The 19,843-nt window shown below is 38.9% G+C and overlaps 1 protein-coding gene across 1 annotated transcript in view; it reads left to right on the top strand.

The window, feature by feature from the left end:
* Nucleotides 1-19,843, top strand: part of ZSWIM6 (zinc finger SWIM-type containing 6) — a 235,281-nt gene that overhangs the window by 213,715 nt on the left and 1,723 nt on the right. The window contains exons 6-14 of the mRNA XM_030927202.1: nt 531-707; nt 981-1,127; nt 5,132-5,278; nt 6,545-6,805; nt 10,598-10,733; nt 13,925-14,082; nt 14,705-14,868; nt 16,967-17,048; nt 18,844-19,843. The exon at nt 18,844-19,843 is cut by the window's right edge and continues 1,723 nt beyond it. Coding sequence (XP_030783062.1) covers nt 531-707; nt 981-1,127; nt 5,132-5,278; nt 6,545-6,805; nt 10,598-10,733; nt 13,925-14,082; nt 14,705-14,868; nt 16,967-17,048; nt 18,844-19,706 — 2,135 coding nt within the window. The 3' untranslated portion in view covers nt 19,707-19,843. The remainder of the gene's footprint in view (nt 1-530; nt 708-980; nt 1,128-5,131; nt 5,279-6,544; nt 6,806-10,597; nt 10,734-13,924; nt 14,083-14,704; nt 14,869-16,966; nt 17,049-18,843) is intronic.

Raw genomic sequence — 19,843 nt, forward strand, 5'->3', positions numbered from 1 at the left:
GTTTTAATTGTGCAAAACCGCACAATATAGTTAAAAAATACAACCAAAAGCACAACCCTTATGCATATCTTTAAAGGCTGACTGCATAATCCTGAAAGGTTCCATGGCTGGTGTCGCATCTCTTGCATAGTGTTTGTGAGAGCTGTTGATCCCAACAGGGCAGCCCACCACAGCACCTCAGAAGTGGGGAGCAGTGAGTTTTCATGTGATTTTGTGCCGAGTGCCTCCTTTGAGTGTATTTGGCATGGAAACTAGACTTGACAATTCTTTTTGCAGGACGCCTTTAACCTTAGCTTTAATGGCTGCAGAATGTTTGTGTTTGATAAACAAGTGAGTGAATGGTGGCTCTTGGGCTGACCTGCCTCTTAGTACTTAGGATGTGAGAGTATTCACCCTTCACCCATCTGCTTAGGGGGTGCAGGACAATGTGTGTGGGTGTGTTCATGAACATCTGGCCACAGAATGGTATGACTGATTTATTCACATGTGAATAATAGCTGACACGGCTTTCTGAATTGTGGAAAAAACAGATTCATCGAACAGGCCACATCGGACAGTGTTCACCCGAGCCATCGAGGCATGTGATCTCCACTGGCAGGATAGCCACTTGCAGCACATTATCAACAGTGACCTATACACCAACTACTGTTACCATGACGACACTGAAAACTCCCTCTTCGACTCCCGTGGGTGGCCCCTCTGGCATGGTAAGTGACCAAACCGGAAAGACATTTCCGTGACTTACTTCTTTGTTTAGTTTCTATAGCATTACTGGAGTGGGAGGTGGAGAATTGAAGGATTCAATGGGAGATGGATGAATGCTTGGCAATAGGAGCTGGGTTTTTCATTCAAATCCAAGTTCAGAAATGGTTTCTTGTGTCTTTTTAATAGTATTTTGGGAAAAACATCTTACTATTAAATTATTTTTTTATGGATATATCTGACAGTGGCAACTTTACCCCCTTGACTTTCTGTTTTAGAACATGTTCCTACAGCCTGTGCAAGAGTGGACGCATTACGTTCTCATGGGTACCCCAGAGAAGCACTGAGACTAGCAATAGCTATTGTTAATACATTAAGACGACAGCAGCAGAAACAGTTGGAAATGTTCCGAACCCAAAAAAAAGGTGAATGTGAAGGAGTTTGTTTCCATTAGAATGGGATTCTTGGTGATGACATTACTAGGTTTTGTGTTCTGGGAGAGATGGCTTTTAGAACTAGAACCATAGATGATGGCTTTACTCACCATTCATTTAAAAATATTTAATGGCTGATCTGTGAGAAATTTGGGGCATTTTTTTTTTCTTAGTTGAATGTTGTAAGCAAAGATTGTTTTAAAGTATCTCAGGTTAATTTTTTAAGGGGGAGAATTTTCTTTGTCGTTTTAGTAACTATTTAGTATGTCTAAGTTATTTAAAATGCATGTTAGCTAATACCTTATTTTGTGGAAGTGCATTTTAATTCTTACAGTAAGGACACAGCCTATGCCTGAATCCCAGCAATCCTAATGTCCCAAATGTGTGTCTTAGGCAATCAGTTGATGTCTCTGTGATTTTGAATTCTCTTCTGTGGAATGAGGCTCAGTTAGAGGGCCTATCTCTTAGAGTTGTTGAGAAGATTAAACCAAGTTAATTTCTGTAAAGCACTTAAAACAAAGCTTGGCACAATGTGTAAGCATTCTAAAACTTTTTACCTGTAATAATTTGTACATCAGGACATGTTATTATATTTACTTAAAGTGACCAGAACAGAACTGGATTTTTCAAGTTCTGTAAATGACATTTGATGAGCTGTCAGCTGAAAGAACACATTTAACTTCTCTTTGTCTCAGTTTATTAATCTTTGAAATTTTGAATAATCATTACTGAGTAATAATAATTGCAAAGGGTTGAATTACATGCATAAGACCCTGATCAGATAAATAAATGTATATGCTTTTTCTGATTAATCCATGCACATCTTATTCCTTCCATAGGTATAAATTTTATTTTTATGTTTCTGTAGCAGGTTTGTTTACACTCTGTGATTTTATTTTTCATTAAGAGGCATAGTTTTAGTTGCTGGGTTTTTGTTTTTGTTGTTGTTTTGGTTATATTTTTGTTTTTAATGCTTGGATGATTATACACATACTAGAGTACAACTAAAAATTATTAAAAGGCTAGAGTTTGGAGCAAGTGTCTGTTGTAACTTTTAACAGACACTTGCACTTTAACACACTCTATATTGAAAGTATTATGAATATAAATTAACACCATCACTCTACAGTGAAAAAAAGTCAAAAGTTACATTTGAACCAAAGAAAGGGGAAGCTCAGATGGGATTAGAATGTGAGAGCTCCAATAGTCATGACTTTGTCCAGTTCACCATGTTCTTCATATCATTACTGGTGTGTGCAAAATATATTGCTAGGTACTTTGGAAAATTTTTCTGAAATCCTTCTTCCTCCAACACATACACAGCCTATGGTGAAAGGAATTGATTTCTGAATAGTATAAAGGATAATATTCAAACAAAGAGTGCAACACTTGTTATACTGTGCAAAAAGAAAGCCAGTTCATGATGATCATCTGATTTTTTTTTTTTTTTTTTTTTTTTGAGACGGAGTCTCGCTCTGTCGCCCAGGCTGGAGTGCAGTGGCCGGATCTCGGCTCACTGCAAGCTCCGCCTCCCGGGTTTACGCCATTCTCCTGCCTCAGCCTCCCGAGTAGCTGGGACTACAGGTGCCCGCCACCTCACCCGGCTAGTTTTTTTGTATTTTTTAGTAGAGACGGGGTTTCACCGTGTTAGCCAGGATGGTCTCGATCTCCTGACCTCGTGATCCGCCCGTCTTGGCCTCCCAAAGTGCTGGGATTACAGGCTTGAGCCACCGCGCCCGGCCAATCATCTGATTTTTTTAAAAAATCATATTATACATTTTATGAATAAATGTTGATTTTTAAAATTTGTTTAAAATGTAATAAAATAGGAAAGTGTAAAAATATTAAGTCCTAACTAATGTTCCTAAACTTACATTTGGGTAAGTTACAGAGTATGTTAACTTAGACTCCTTTGATTGTCCTTGAGATAATTCTGTAACCTTTAGGTCTAAGTCATTCTTAGACCCATTTCTCTTTTACCTTGCAAGCTATGAAAACTTTTATTCCCAACCATTCTTGAGTATTACTAGGATTACATATCTATACCTGTGTCTTTCCCAACTTTTATTTTTGGTAATTGTTTTTCCATATTTAAAAAATAGGCTTTTCATAGCTGTTACAAGTCTAAAGTACCATAACAGTTACTTGTTATGGGCCAAGATTAGTAAATGGAATATCTTATACATTTCCAAAACTATTTGGCATGATATGTTAGCTTATTGATTCTGAAAAAAAAGATTTATTTGATTTATTTTTGATTCCTCATATTTCCTCAGTTTCCATCACTTGACAATATATTTGTTTATATAAGCCAGCATTTCCCTTAGCCCCATCCATATATATATATATTTAAGCAAACATATTTATTTGGTTGTTTCCAGGAGTAGTGCTCATGTTCCTTTTTTCCTGCTAATTATGTTTATGAAAGCCAGCGACAGAAACTGAAGGGAAGGACCTTTTCAAGGCATCTAGGAATCAACTTAAATTTCAATACATTGTGCCAAGCCGTTCCTCTTTTTTTTTTTTTTTTTTTTTTTTTTTTTTTTTGAGATGGAGTCTCGCCCTGTCCCCCAGGCTGGAGTGCAGTGGCACAGTCATGGCTTACTGCAGCCTCCGCCTCCTGGGTTCAAGCGATTCTCCTGCCTCAGCCTCCTGAGTAGCTGGGGTTACAGGCACCCGCCACCACGGCCAGCTAATTTTTATATTTTTAGTAGAGACGGAGTGTCACCATTTTGGCCAGGCTGGTCACGAACTCCTGACCTCAGGTGATCCGCCTGCCTCAGCCTCCCAGAGTGCTGGGATTACAGGCGTGAGCCACCACGCCGGCCTGTTTTTCATTTTTATGTACTGGTGGTTGATTGCTTAAAACCAGAAGACTTGTGAAGGAATGTTGGATTTATGGAATGACTCTTCAGATATTTACATGGCAATATTTTTCTTGTACATTTTATATTGTATGTAAATTTTATTATGTTTTCCTTTAAGAAGGAGCTGCTAGAATTAGCCAGGCATGATGGCCCTTGCCTGTAAATCCCAGCTACTTGGGGCTGAGGCAGGAAAATCTCTTGAACCCAAGAGGCAGAGGTTGCAGTGAGCCGAGATCGCGCCATTGCACTCTAGACAGGGCAACAAGAGTGAAACTCCATCTCAAAAATGAGAAAAGAAGGAGCTACTATTATTTATTACTTTAGTAAACACTTAGATGTAAAATATAGCATTATTTACAACAATGAAATATATCTTAAACATAGCTTTTTTTTCTCAGCATTCTGCAGTTTAACTTGAAAGTGTTAATATTCTGTGAAGAAAATGAAAAGGAGTTATTTCATTCAAATTATATATAATCGTCTGTTATCATTCCCCTTTATGGCAAAGGTTGTCTCTTAAATGGCTTACAGATTAACACTAGGGAAGACTTTCATAGGGTGATAGGGGTAATTTAAGGATATTCATGTGGGAATACAAGTCTAACCCAAGCTACAGCTGCCTTCAAGTCCTCAATTTAGATGACCCAGTTAACACTGATATCGAGAGGTCTCTTCTGTATGTCATGGTAGAGTTACCAACTGATAATTCCAATGGGACTTCTTAGTCCTCTCTCATGCCCCCTCCTAGGGAAGTGGGGGAGTTGTTCCTAACTTCTCAGAAGAAAATTTGGAATTCATTTTTCCCTATACAACATAATTTAATAGTGTAGGTAATAATGTTAACTCGGTAACCTAGACATATGAATTAAATAGATGTTTGGGAGCTGTCCTGGGAATTCAGTACCATTTATATGACTTACAGATGAACATTTAGAACTCAAAATAGTTGACAAGTTGGGGATTATGGTACCCTTTGATTGGTGTCTTAATTAAAGAGGAATTTCCAACAGAATTCAGAACTGATTTATCAGGATGCTGCTTTTAAATGGTAAAGCCTCTGTTCTCCCCACTTCTTTCCCTTCATCTCCCTTCTACTCCCCTATCTCTCAATTCCCTTTTCTTACACAGAGCTACCCCATAAAAGCATAACCTCGATAACCAATCTGGAGGGCTGGGTTGGACATCCTCTGGACCCTGTAGGCACTCTCTTCAGTAGCCTTATGGAAGCTTGCCGCATTGATGATGAGAACCTCTCTGGGTTCTCAGATTTTACAGGTAAAGCCATTGACATTTGTCTCGTGTGCTTTTCTTTTTCTAAACCCTGAATAGCAGTAGTCATTGTTTTTCTTTACATTATGTTTTATGGAATCATATAGTGAACAGCGCCTTTGGTTAGCAAGAGAGCAAGAAAATGGGTACTCTCCTGCTTTCGCAGGCTGCTACAAAACTGGGAAAATCTTTAGAGTTGATAGTTGGCAGCATGTGTCGAGGATCTGAAAAATATTTATTCTCTTCTCACCAGTGATTCTGCATCTAAGAATTTATTCACATTTATGACTACTTCCTAGCATAAAGATATAAAATAAAGATGTACATCTTAGCATTTAGAACTAGAACATCTAGTTTAGGTGCTTTTCAAATTTGTCTTTGCTTTGAAAGTGACTTGTCACTTAAATATTGTAGTCTACTTTAAGGGGGAGTATTAAATGTCATTTAAAACTGTTTTATATCACACATTCCTTGAAAGCTGTGTTTTGAGATTTCACTTTGGCCCATTGAAACTTAAGCATCTTGTCTCAAAAGACTGCCCGAGGGCAGTGGGTGGAGGTAAGGCAGGGAGTAAGGATGTCTCTTTGTTGTTTCCATGGCTAGGTGAGCTCAGGTCTTGCCCCTTCATAATTTCCCCCGTGATAGTTGCCTTCATGGACTGTGGGTAACCCAAACACTGTCAGGAGGGTGAAAGGCATGAGTCTGAATTCACTTTCCTTAAGAGTTTGATGGTTGAAGTTTGTTATAATTTATAATAGAAGCACTTTAATGGAGACAAGAGAATGTTCAAAGAATCATTTTTTTTTGTGATAACTGATGACTCTTGGATAATAAAAAGGACCTTGAAATTGGGTTACATATGTTGTGTTCCCTACTGTTTTTATTATGGACACTTTTTGAATGCCAGGATTTAAAAAGTGGTGAGTGCAAGTCATCGTGTAATTTAACTATTGTGTAATTAAATTTTGTTTTTCTCTTAAGTATTCTTGGTTCATATTGTCTTAGATTTATAGTTTTCTTTGGTGATTTATCTTCAAGGCAGAAAAGTATTTGTAATGTTATATCCCCCAAAATATAAACATTTAATCATTCATGGTCATTTTTAGAAAGATACTGGAAGACTGCACTTTAGCCTAAAAAACATGCTTTCTGGCTTTCTCAGCATTAGTCAATAATTCATTTGCTAGTACTGGGAAGTATAAATATTTGTACTTATCGTATCATCTGCAAAAGTAGTTTCTGAACTCTGATTTCTTTTGTGGCATTTTGCAGAGAATATGGGACAGTGCAAGTCTCTGGAATACCAGCATCTACCTGCACACAAATTCTTAGAAGAAGGGGAATCCTATTTAACACTGGCTGTGGAAGTAGCCCTGATAGGGCTAGGACAGCAGCGTATCATGCCTGATGGGCTGTACACACAAGAGAAAGTTTGCCGGAATGAGGAGCAGCTCATTTCTAAGCTTCAGGAAATTGAATTGGATGACACACTGGTGAAAATTTTTCGCAAGCAAGCAGTCTTCCTATTAGAAGGTAGTCTGATACAGAAGTTTTCCACTTATTTAGCCAAGTTGACTTAGGGGCTAATCTTTCTTATGTTAAGAGTACTATCTGAATGCATTTAATATGGTTGTTATCCTGATTGCTATAGTCATGGGGTGTCGAAGACATGTTCGCTGTCTAAAAAATAGTGTCACTGAATAAAAAAGCATGGATGTTTAGATTTGTATCATTTGCTTTAGGTGATTATATATGATAGCCTATTACAAAATAGCCACATTTAATGCCTCAAACCTTGAAAAGGACCCATTTCATTTAGACTGTGTTGTTCCTGAGATAAATGCAATTTTGATATTTAGGGTGTTATTATTGGCAGCTATGTTCCTATTTCCTTGATCAATTAAATAATAAAACAGTAATTGGCTGGCCTTCCTCCAAATTATTGGCAGTTACATGACACTTGGGTTTTGAATATGTCATATGCACACGCTAACAAAGGACTGAAGGCTGCGGGAGTGAATTTCTACTGCACCGACTAGTTATTCCAGAGGATTCATTAGGCACAGATTCATCAAGGAAAAAGTTTCATAGAATCTCTGAAGCATGGTCTAATTTCCTTCTTCTCATAAGGTTAAGTTTTAAAGGGCCTAACAAATTTTGGCTGACACTATTTTTCAGATTTTTTTTCCCTCTAAAAAGGTAAGTCTAATTAGTGTGGTAGTGTAATCTTTTGTGCAAATTTAGGTAGTGTCTAACTATTGCTTCTGTCTCTCAAGTACGTGTGTTATTAGTGTGTTATTATGGGATTCTCTGTGATTGATAGGCTCATAAAGTATGTTATATTCATCTTCTGTTCAGAACTACTACATATAGGGAAGGATTTAGATTTTCAGCACCCCTTTTATTTGTCCGAAGCAAAAGATCTACTTAAAAGAAAACATTTTCTTCAAACATATTATACTTTTATATGTTTTAGAAATGCATTTTAAAGGGAAAATGCACTTCAGGTAAACCTTAATTTTGGTAAAATTAAGGTGCTTAATTTTGGTAAAAATTCCTAATAGCAATTTTTTGAAGCACTCTCATGAACCTGTTTTTTTTCCCTATAAAGATAAAGAGCCCATCTTGACAAATTTCAGGAGTGATCCTGATTCTTCAATTACTGTTTTCTTTCAGTTTTCTTCCATATAATTCCTTTTGCTATAAGCAATGTCATTAGTCACAAACAGTTTTTAAATGCTGCCTGTCACTGGCTATACTGACTGACTTTTGATTTCCCTTTTACTGAAGTTTAGAAGGAAGATCTGTGATTTTCAAAGTTGATGGTGCATGGTGTTTATATTTACCTTCCTAAATGTGTCTCTATGTTCATTTTTCATGAATATTTTTGAACTTTGCCCTAGTCTTGATTAGTCCATCCCTCCCGTCAAACATTTTTATGAGTACTGTGCCTGAGAAGGAGCACTGTTGACTCATCTCTGCCTCTTCTCCTTTCCTGGCCCTGCAAGGCCCACAAAGAGTGAATAGGTGCAGGACAGGAGGCAGTCCAAGGTGGGGAGGCCACAGGGCCATTACTGTAAATGCTAGAAGATTGAGAACTCCATGACTGAATTGACTACACGAGGGCACCAGGTTCTTCATGCAGTTATACTCTTTGCAAATGTCAGAGGCAAATTAGTTAGCAGGCCGAGATATCTGGAAAGAGGAAGCAGTAACCCAGTATTGTTACTAGTATTCATCTCTCCTGGCCACAATATTGGATAGATAAATTAGCATATTGAACAAGCACCTCTGGGGAAACTTGGTGCCAAATGTCAAGTGCCAAATTGTCATTATTCAGTAGTACACTAGAGTCCAGGAATTACACTAATTATTAATACACAAATAATTATTGGATACCTGACTAAATGTTTTACTTGTTGGGTGGTATCATAGCAAAAAATTAATTATGTATCCTGAATCTCCTGAATAGTACAAAAAAAGGTAACTTGGTGGTTTAAAGGGAACCAGTGAAAGAAAATGGAGGAGAAATGAAGACTGTGGCTAATCTATAGATTTGCTATAATTAGTCCTTAAGTAAAATAGAGTTAGTGTCTTAGATTGGGCTGCCATAATAAAATACCACTGATTGTGTGGCTTAAATAACAGAAATGTATTTCTCACAGTTCTGAAGGCTGGGAAGTTTAAGATCATGCTGCCAGCCTCATCTTTGGCTTCCGATGAGGACACTCTTCCTAGCTTGAAGACAGCTATCTTTTCTCTGTGTCTTCACGTCACGGAGAGATCAAGCTCTCCAGTGTCTCTTCTTACAAGGACACTAATCCTGTTGGATCAGGGTCCCACCCTTATGACCTCATTTTACTTTAATGCAGGCCCCAACTCCAGATACAATTACATTGGGGCTGGGGGCTTCCACATGTGAATTTTGGGAAGACATACATATTTAGTCTGTAACAGTTAATAACTTAAATAATGTAACCTTGCTATATGAACAAAAGGTGCAATCATAAGGCTATATGAACTTTTGAAGAATATCAAATCACTAAAACATTTAAAATTAAAGATTAATGGATTTGGAAAAATTAGAGATTTAGATTAGATGTTAGTTTAGGTGAAAAAATTTGTATGATTTTTAAAGTACTTAAATAATGAATAATTCAAAAATACAAAAAACTGAACTGAATTAAAAAATAACCTCCATTAAAATGATCTAGAATATAATGTGCTCTTAACCAAACACCAGTTCAGGAACTGCTTTTACCATTTTTTTCTTCTGAAGTGCATTTCTTGCATTCTAAACTCTTCACCACACTGATTTTTCTCATGGAAAACAAATATAGCGTGTCCTCTGAGCAGTGGTGTCATGGTTCATAATTCTAGAAATCATGAAACAGATGTTACCCAAAGGTGACATGGAAACTAATTTATTAAACACTTTACAGTAACTAAACCTCAGAGTACCTTAGTGCAAAGTGGTTGAACTAACCACTGTGGTTTCCTTTCAGAATTTATTTTAAAAGTCTGTGTTGCCCTTCTCAAAGCAGCATTCAAGGAGCACACAGGGGAAGTCAGCTCTGCCACCATGCCTGTCAGAATTTACTAAGAAATGAACTTTGACAGCCTAAGTGTAATTTTGCTTTTAAAATCGGCTTTCGGGAGCCTAAAGAGTAGTAGATTTTCAGTAACTTTATTTTTTTTCTTGTGCCTATAGCGTGTATCAAATGGGTAACTATTCTTTTTATTAACAATCACTTTCTAGGAATTAATATCTGTTACTACTCATTAGAGGCAACAATGTGTATAGTTAGAGAGTTGTGGTTCAGAATCTTCCCACACCTGTCACCCCTGAACAGAGCACCATTTTCTGGAAACGTGGCATATTTGTGCCCATAACCCTTCTTGGGTCCAGGGGTAGGTTCCGTAGTTAGGCTGTGGAGTCATCTGTGCATTTGCAAATCACGATGCTCGGATGCCACACATTGAGAGAGGATGTTGCTCAAATGCAGCGAGGTTTTATGCTATAGAGGGTTCCTTTCTGTGAGGCACTTGTATTGTGAATGCTCTGTGCCCCTGAGTTCTGGGTTTTTCATTTAGCTGTGGGACAGTTAGGGGTTTGTTTAAGAGGTGAAATCTGTAAGGGATACTATACCCTGAAGAATTATTTTTGATTAAGAATTGTATTCCTTTCTATGCCATTTACATGAAATTCTTAACTAGATTAGTTTGTATATGTTGTAACTTTACATGACATTTTAAAGATATGCTTTACAAGAAGTTATAGTTCATTTTTTAGGAATGTAAAATGTATATGCTCTCTTCCCACAGCCGGACCATATAGTGGTTTAGGCGAAATAATCCATCGGGAGAGCGTTCCAATGCACACATTTGCCAAGTATCTCTTCACCTCTCTCCTACCTCACGATGCTGAACTGGCATACAAAATTGCACTGAGAGCAATGCGGTACGTATTCACAGCCCAGCTGGGCAGAGGCAGGCCACATTCCCACTGGGAAGCATGGCTGTTAACTGACTTACTCCTTCATGTTTCTTATAGACAGCAGAGAAGCTAAAGAAACTATTTATTTATGCTTTCTGGATTGTTGTCGAGGTGATTTGCTTGTTGGCTTGTTTTGCTTCTGTTTAAAGTAAGGGAAGAATTATCCTTGCTGCTTTCAGACTCAAGGACACCGTGGCTTTTTCCTACTTTTTCTTGAAGCACAATTCAGGCCAAGTTTAATCACAAAACAGCAACAGTTGAAACCTTCATAAATAATTAATTGTTTTGAAAAAAATTGATTTTTGAAACAGTCGTAAATAATAAATATACTTGATTGAATATAATTGAAGGAGATCTTCACACCTGCCGTAATTCCACATTCCATCAGTAGTGCAGGAAAGCAACTCCCTGTATTACCAAGGCACATCTGTAATCACAGGGGACTGAGAGAAGGTGGGACGTGCATTTAGCAGTGAAGGAGTCACTATTTGGTGTCCTCCAGGCTCTGCCTGCCTCCCTTCTGACTGCTTCCATCTCCTCATCGGTCCCTCCTTTTCAGCAATAACAATTGGAATATGTTGTTCTCTACCACCCACCTTTTTATTTCTGCATTCTTTTAAAAGTTATTTCACCTAATAATTATTTTTATCACATTTGTTCAAGGTGAATATTTTAATGAGTTCAAGATTATATTTTAATCTTACATATGACCTTTAAATTTTAAGGACCTAAAAGGAACATCCATCTTAAAACATCAGCATTTTCTTTTTCCTTTAAAAAAATTAATAAAACACTCCTATGCTTCTAATGGAAAGTACAGATTAGATACCCTTATAATCACCTAAGGACAAGCCATGTTATAGACCTAAAAGCTTGTGTGTGCTGATTAATAGTTTGATCTCAAGAAGCTTTTCATCAAAGATTCTATGTCTGTAATCAGTGAAGTAGATTCTAAAACAAACCCTTACCTATAAATTACCAGTGTCCCCAAAGTCACTCTGTTCTGAAAGTATTGAGTGTAGCTTATATCTATCAGGATGCCTCTTTTTTTATGCAGTGATAAGGATGTGTGTGTCTCTGTGTATACCTATGTGTCAGTGTGTTTTAAGGCTGACATCCTATAATTTCACATGCTTTCCTTGGCAATATGGAATCTTACTAACTTGCTAGAGAATCTTCCTAAGTATTCTTTTTTCTATTTTTAAAATACCAAAAAATAAGTCAATAACAAACATCAACAAAAGTCCCCCACCAGATTACATTATACCACTTGGTTTATGTTTTAGAGCACGATTTTATAATAAGTGAGTTCCTATTTTCATTTTTGGAAGCTGAAATGGAAGCTGTCTTATGAAGACATATGCTCAGCTCTATACTTACTCAAATCTTAGGAATTCGAATCTTGTTTTAAAGGGAAGATGTTAATGTTATGATGCCACCAGATGCTGTTGCTACTACCCCTGGCAAAGTTTAAGGGTAAAATAGCATAAAGTTTCTGTGTGGTTCTGGCTTATGTAATGGTATGTGCCAGGCAGAAAGGCTTGCTTTTCTAACACTCACAAACTCATTTATATTTGTCCTTGGTTGCTGCCAAGGCAGTTTCTTCATGGGGAATACTAGCAGGGTACAGGGGAATTTTTTTCCAGTTTCTCTCTTCTATCTGCCACTACTGTCCTGCCAAAGGTCTGCCATGGAAGGCAGGTAATGTACCCCACCAGGTACTGCAAGGTGGTCCAGGGAACAGGAAGGAAAAGAGAGATGTAGCTCACTTGCTTCTTAGTCCTTCTGAAAGGGGAAGGCTGAGGAAGGTCATCTTCGGCTCTCATTTTCTCATCTTCCCAGGGATGTTGATTAGTTTCTTCTACAGTAAGTCTGGCAAGACCTGCCTGTGAATACGAGGATATTCCTGAGTTTTAAACAAAAGCTAAATAGCAACCCTGCCAATATTCTTACTACTTAACTGCCTACCTTGCCACCTTCTCTACCACTAACATCTTTTTGTTCCTAGATAAAAGGAGAAGAGAATGAGCCATTTGGCTTACCAGACAATAATTGCTCTTGGGTGGGGCCTTGAGGCCAGCATCACTCCCAGACCCAGCTGACTCTCCTTGGTCTCCAGCTCTTACCTTATTTCATAGTTCTTAACACTGGTGTACTTGAATGAAGGCCAGCATTTTGATGGTTGTAAATAAATTATTTCAGTTTTAGGTACTCTACTAATCTTTTTGGTACTTTTAGAAGAGATTACTAAATATGTGCTTTGTTGTGAGAAATTTTTTCATCAGCATATTTTTTTTATTTGTTTTGAGACAGGGTTATTTTTCTGTTGCCCAGGCAAGAGTGCAGTGGTGTAATCGTGGCTCCCAGGCTGTTGATCCTCCCATCTCAGCCTCCCAAGTAGCTGGGATTACAGGTGCATGCCACCATACCCAACTAATTTATTTTTTATAGAAACAGGGTTTCGTCATGACAGTATATTCTTAACAAAAAATCAGAAATCATTCTGAATTTATGCAAAACTGTCAATGGACAGACAGTTAGGTGGCATTTATCTTCTCTAATATGGTTGGTAGAACATAGTCTAATGTCAAATTCCTGGAGTCATAAGAAACTAATTGTGCAGAAAGTATAAATGGATGGAAAGGAGGCAATTTTCGTTTTACTTCCCTTCTTGTTTTATGTTTAAATAGGTTAAGCTTACTCATCTTAAGTATTCACTGCTTCCTGACTGTGATCTCAGTCTTAAATATCCATTTCACTACCAGTTTCTGTTGATTTATTTTTTGAGTCATACAATTCAGAATTCGTAGGTAAACATCAAGACCTGTGTTTAAAAGTTCTTCAGTGTTTGCATATCTTAATTTCTCTGAATATTGTACTTTTCCGAATGGTGCTGAAGAAAGAAAATCTCTTAGGTTTGGGTGATGAACAATTAACAAGGTTTGGGTGATGAACAGTTATTAATAGCAAACAATTAATAGTCAAACAAATCTAGATATTTTGCATCCGCACAGCAGAGTATAGCTGTACCAGCCCTTCCTGAACTAGAGGCCTGACCATCTACCCACTCCTCTGGCTTCTGCTGACCAGTCTTTCTGGCCAAGGAAATGGACAAGAAATAACTAGGGGCCACCTTCCTTGTCTTCTCATTATAGGTTACTAGTATTGGAATCTACTGCTCCATCAGGAGACCTCACCCGCCCACACCACATTGCATCAGTTGTTCCCAACCGCTACCCTCGCTGGTTCACTCTAAGCCACATTGAGTCCCAGCAGTGTGAGCTGGCATCCACCATGCTAACTGCAGCCAAAGGTACTGTACTGTCCTGAGGCCTCATAATTGTTTCATTTGTTTGCCTGTTTATTTTTTTTTAAGTCTTGTTTTCTATGAAATTGTCAGTAGTGGTGTTAATGTCAGATAGGTTGAAGGGATCTTTTTCTTTAGATGTTAGCTTTTAAGGCAAAACAGGTGGCATTTTCCTCATTTACCTGCATCATTAACTTGCTGCCAGCAGAGCTCAGGTTAGTTACTATGCCAAGAAAATATAAATGGTTGAAATTCAGAAGCAGATTTAAAAGTTGGGTTACATTTTTTTCTTCCTGAAATATTCACCAAAAATACATGAGAAGGAACTAGGAGAGCTGTTTGCTGTCTCACGTTGGTTCTGGTTCATCTGTGCCTTGAGTCATTGAGGGCGTGTCTCGGTGTATCTTTTTCTGTGAAGCCGAGATTCACAGACATTGCAGTAATTATGGGAGCCCTAGTTGTGTGCCATCTGGGAACATGTTAGGTAAATAACTTGTGCTTTATGTTTTGTTTTGTTTCTTTTTTTCCCCTTTGTGTATGTGTATGGTTGTATGGTTTTTGTTTGTTTGTTTGTTTGTCTTGCTTTGCTTTGATTTGGTTTGGTTTGGTTTTCCCTTGTTCATTGCAGGCGATGTTCGGAGGCTGGAAACAGTATTAGAATCCATCCAGAAAAACATTCACTCCTCATCACACATCTTCAAGCTTGCCCAAGATGCATTTAAAATAGCAACTCTCATGGACAGTTTGCCAGACATCACTCTTTTGAAAGTGTCTCTGGAGCTGGGCCTGCAGGTACATGACTGGTAGTCTTTCCTGGGACATCAAAGACTGCTAAATAAAGGCACCACTTAGGGTTGTTTTTGTTTGATTGGATTTTTGAGTGCAGGTAAATGAGTCTTTGGAGTACAAATCTGTTAGACTTCAGGAGAGAACTGGATTTCAGAGACGTGGTCACTCCCAGCTGAACCAGACTGCTATGTGAGGTGCAGGGACTGTACATTTAGAAGCCTAAGTTGTATCTTTCAATTAAGAAAATCATTTTCTGAATTGCAGCCTTAACGGCACGGTTTCTTCTTTGAATGAAAGGAGAAGAATTATTGCTAACAAGAGACTTAAATAAAGCTAGCATGTATAATGAAGAGTCAGTTGTTAGGGACAAATTTTTAGAGGAAGTAAAAATTTTTATTGATGTTTGCATTTTCATAATAGGTGGGCAGTTCTAGCTCCTTTTAATAACTCTGAGAAAAATAGGTAAAGGAGGAGTGATCGGGCCAGAGGCCAGTTTTAGATTTCAGCAGAACAGAATACCAAGAACGTTTTGAGTTAGTCAAGCAGATAGATGTTTGCTTCCTTATAGTTTCTGAACAGATCACTGTATAAACCAGGAACTAAAAAATTTGTTTCTATTTTTCTCATGGAATCTCTATTAACATTTGCTTTCTTCCCATTAAAAAGCAGTGAACAAAATTGTTATACCTCAGTTACCTAAAGTTTGGGGAGTATAATCCCCTGATTGGATAATTAATCTGGTTTTTTAGTTGTGGATTCTCCCTTACTAATAATGTTTAAATAATGGGATCACAGGAAAATGTACCTACCACTGTAACATAGAGTACTGTACAAGCAAAAGGTATAGAAGATTACTTTTAAGCTATACAGTGATGGTTCAGCAGGGTTTTTTTTTTTTTTTTAATTCTTGTTATTTGGCTAATTTTTGTCACCATTTGCCTCATCTTAAAGATGTGATGCAGAAAGAACCATTAGCATGAGCTTTCTCGTTATTTGGAATTCTTGGTAAATAGGATATGCATGAGAGCTTATTCCTTGCCTCATGCTTTCTAGAACCTAAGAAGGAATCTCACAGGCTCTTTGTGAGTATTTCTGGAACCTAGGAAGGAATCCAAGAGGGCCTTTGGGGATATGATGTCCCTGGATATTTGTGTGCGTGTGTGGGTTTTTTTTTTTTTTTTTTTTTTTTGATGGAGTCTCACTCTGTCACCAGGCTGGAGTGTAGGGGTGCAATCTCAGCTCACTGCAACTTCTGCCTCCTGGGTTCAAGCAATTCTTCTACCTCAGCCTCCTGAGTAGCTGGGGCTACAGGCATGCACCACCACACCTAGCTAATTTTTGCATTTTTAGTAGAGATGGGGTTTCACCATATTGGCCAGGCTGGTCTCGAACTCCTGACCTTGTGATCTGCCCTCCTTGGCCTCCCAAATTGCTGGGATTATAAGCGTGAGCCACTGCACCTGGCCATCCCTGGATATTTTGAATCTTAAAGAATGGAGGAAGTACAAAGAGGTGGATATGTGTATTTAAGGACTTCTTATTAGAAAGTGAAAAACAAAATCAGATCACTAATGATATCAAGGATGATTCTTTCCCCCATAAACCTGGAGTTACCTTCATGGTCACCAGAAAAGAGCAACCAGAGATTGAAGGAATAACTAAAATGATTATTTTAAAATACCTCTTTCCCCACTGAGAGTTCCTGGTTAGAATGAATTCATAGGAGCCTCAGAAATTGAACTATGGAATGTTAAATATGGGGAGGGAAAAAGGGCATGGGCTATGTTTAATGCTCCAGTCCAGCCCTCTGATTTTGCAGATGAGGGATGGAGTAACTGGTTCAGATACCACATCTGGTCAGTGGGCCCACCAGGAGGAGAATGTGGGCCTCTTGCCAGGAGGAGAATGTGGCTGCGGCAAGGCCACCTGGGGTAGCCATGGACAAATCCAAATTTGTATGTAGAGCTTTGCTCTAAATTGTGCTTTCATCTTCCTGGTGGTAGACAGTAGGTATGCCTTATATACCTTATAGTTTATCCCCTTTTTTTTTTCATTGACTGAGGATAATTTTCCAAAACATTTTGTTATCCTGCTTTTATAGGTTATGCGAATGACACTGTCAACCTTAAATTGGCGACGGCGGGAGATGGTGAGGTGGCTGGTAACATGTGCTACTGAAGTCGGTAGGTAAACTCTGGAACAGAAGCTTTCCCAAGTGCCTCATGGTAGGATTTAACTTGTCAGTTACAGACACATGAACATATTCACTCTTTTACTTTGACTTCTCCAAGGCTCCTCTAGCCGTCTACAACGGCTCCCTTTTCCCCGACCCCCACCCCTAATCTTCAGTTATACATATTGGTATTATTCAACTTTGAATTGATCACATTTGTGAAGCTCCAGCCTCTTACTTAAAATGGTATAAGTCAGTGAGTAAACTGTTTTGTTTTTATTCAGTTAATATATATAAAGTTACCTAGTTGCACTGTTTTTCTTCTTTATCATCTGAAGGCATACATCATGGTATCCAGCAGAGAAATGATGCCCACTGGGTGTGGTTTAGGTGATCTTCCAGATGTGTGAGCAATTGTAGCTAGCCATGAGAAGATTCCCTGGCTGTCCATAAGCTGCCATTTTGTGAGGCCCTTCAGCTAACTATTTCCCCGCTACAGCAGTAGATCAGTTCAGAAGAAAACTGTACATTCCCAGCAAGAATGCCAACAGAAACAAATGGTTGCTATTTATTTATTTCTTTATTTTTGAGATGGAATCTCGCTCTGTTGCCCAGGCTGAAGTGCAGCGGCACAATCTCGGCTCACTGCAAGCTCCATCTCCTGGGTTCATGACATTCTCCTGCCTCAGCCTCCCGAGTAGCTGGGACTACAGATGCCTGCCACCACGCCCGGATAATTTTTTGTACTTTTAGTAGAGATGGGGTTTCACCATGTTAGCCAGGATGGTCTTGATCTCCTGACTTCGTGATCCACCCACCTCAGCCTCCCAAAGTGCTGGGATTACAGGCGTGAGCCACCTTACCCAACGGTTGCAATTTAAAATAAATATTGGTTAAACGTTCTTTTTTCTTATTTGCATCAGAAAGGGATACATACTTCATGCTGAGAAAACACTACCATCCAAGTGTTTAGATATGACACAGCATATACTATAAAATTACTATTTTTCTTTCACTAATGTATAATGGTTTCTTATTTTGGAAAAGGGACATTGGTCTCAATACAAAGATTATCTTTACATTATTAAAGTCATGCTTTAGTGAAGCAATACAAAGATAATACTAATTTAAGAACTGCCACATAACTTCTCTACCCCTGCCCCGAGATACAAACCTGATTTCTCTCTGAGACCTAGTACCTTCTCTTCAAATCATTCACTTTTAGGATTTTCCTACAAGTGAGGCATATTGGGTCTATGAATGTAAAGTGATTATTTTAAAGACATAGTCAGCTATTTACAACGTTTAATTCATCTGTAGGTCTGCTTCTATTGACTTTATTCTCTTGATTATGGGCCACATTTTCCAGCTTGTGTGTTTTAAAATTTTGTATTATGTGTACTTTTACCTTACACACAAGCACACAAGCCATGTAAAGTCCCTGTTTTGGTGAGGGTTTCAATTTTTGACCTCAGATTCTGACAGGAAGCCCCAGTGAACTAGAACTCATTAGCAAAAAGCCATTGTCTGAAATGGCAAGCAGCACAGTACAAATACCAGCTACCAAGAGGATTGGTTCTTTATTATAGCAAGTTCATGTTCCTTTCAGCATTTCACTGAATAACAATTCATAATGACCTTATTTTTAAAGGTTTCTCCCAGGCATATTACCTTACAGGGTTTTCTAGTCTAGCTCATGTCCTGTGATGGCTAACAATGTAAACACTGGTTGTAAAAGTCAAAATAAGGCAGAACCTCTGGCCAGCCTCCTTGTCAGTAATAGAGCCTGTTTGTGTTCCTTGCAGGGGTTTATGCCCTGGACAGCATCATGCAGACCTGGTTTACACTCTTTACTCCCACCGAGGCCACAAGTATAGTTGCAACTACCGTGATGTCCAACAGCACCATTGTCCGCCTCCACCTGGACTGCCACCAGCAGGAAAAGCTGGCCAGCAGCGCCCGGACACTTGCACTGCAGTGTGCCATGAAGGATCCACAGAACTGTGCCCTCTCTGCGCTAACCCTTTGTGAAAAGGATCACATAGCTTTCGAGACGGCATACCAAATTGTTCTCGACGCTGCTACGACCGGCATGAGCTATACACAGCTCTTTACAATAGCACGGTACATGGAGCACCGCGGGTACCCCATGAGGGCCTACAAGCTGGCCACCCTGGCCATGACCCATCTCAACCTGAGCTACAATCAGGACACACACCCTGCCATTAATGACGTTTTGTGGGCCTGTGCGCTTAGCCACTCCCTTGGTAAAAATGAGCTTGCAGCTATAATACCTCTGGTGGTCAAGAGTGTCAAGTGTGCAACGGTACTGTCAGACATTTTGCGCAGATGCACTCTGACCACTCCTGGCATGGTGGGACTACATGGGAGGAGGAACTCTGGTAAGCTCATGTCACTGGACAAAGCCCCCTTGAGGCAACTCTTGGATGCCACGATTGGGGCCTACATTAACACAACGCACTCACGGCTGACACACATCAGTCCTCGGCACTATAGTGAGTTTATAGAGTTCCTCAGCAAAGCCCGAGAGACCTTCTTAATGGCGCATGATGGACACATTCAGTTTACACAGTTTATTGACAACCTGAAACAAATCTACAAAGGCAAAAAGAAACTGATGATGTTGGTTCGCGAGAGGTTTGGTTGATAGATCTTGTATGAATGGGGTGGGGGGTGGGGATGGGAGGGATGGTTTGTTTTTACTTGAGCCTGCCTTTGTACCCTTTTTAACTTAAAGAACAGAGCCACACCGGTATTATATGTGTATAGTTATATTGCGTTTGC

Source organism: Rhinopithecus roxellana, chromosome 3 (genome assembly GCF_007565055.1).
Source record: "Rhinopithecus roxellana isolate Shanxi Qingling chromosome 3, ASM756505v1, whole genome shotgun sequence".
In the NCBI taxonomy this organism is placed as follows: domain Eukaryota; kingdom Metazoa; phylum Chordata; class Mammalia; order Primates; family Cercopithecidae; genus Rhinopithecus; species Rhinopithecus roxellana.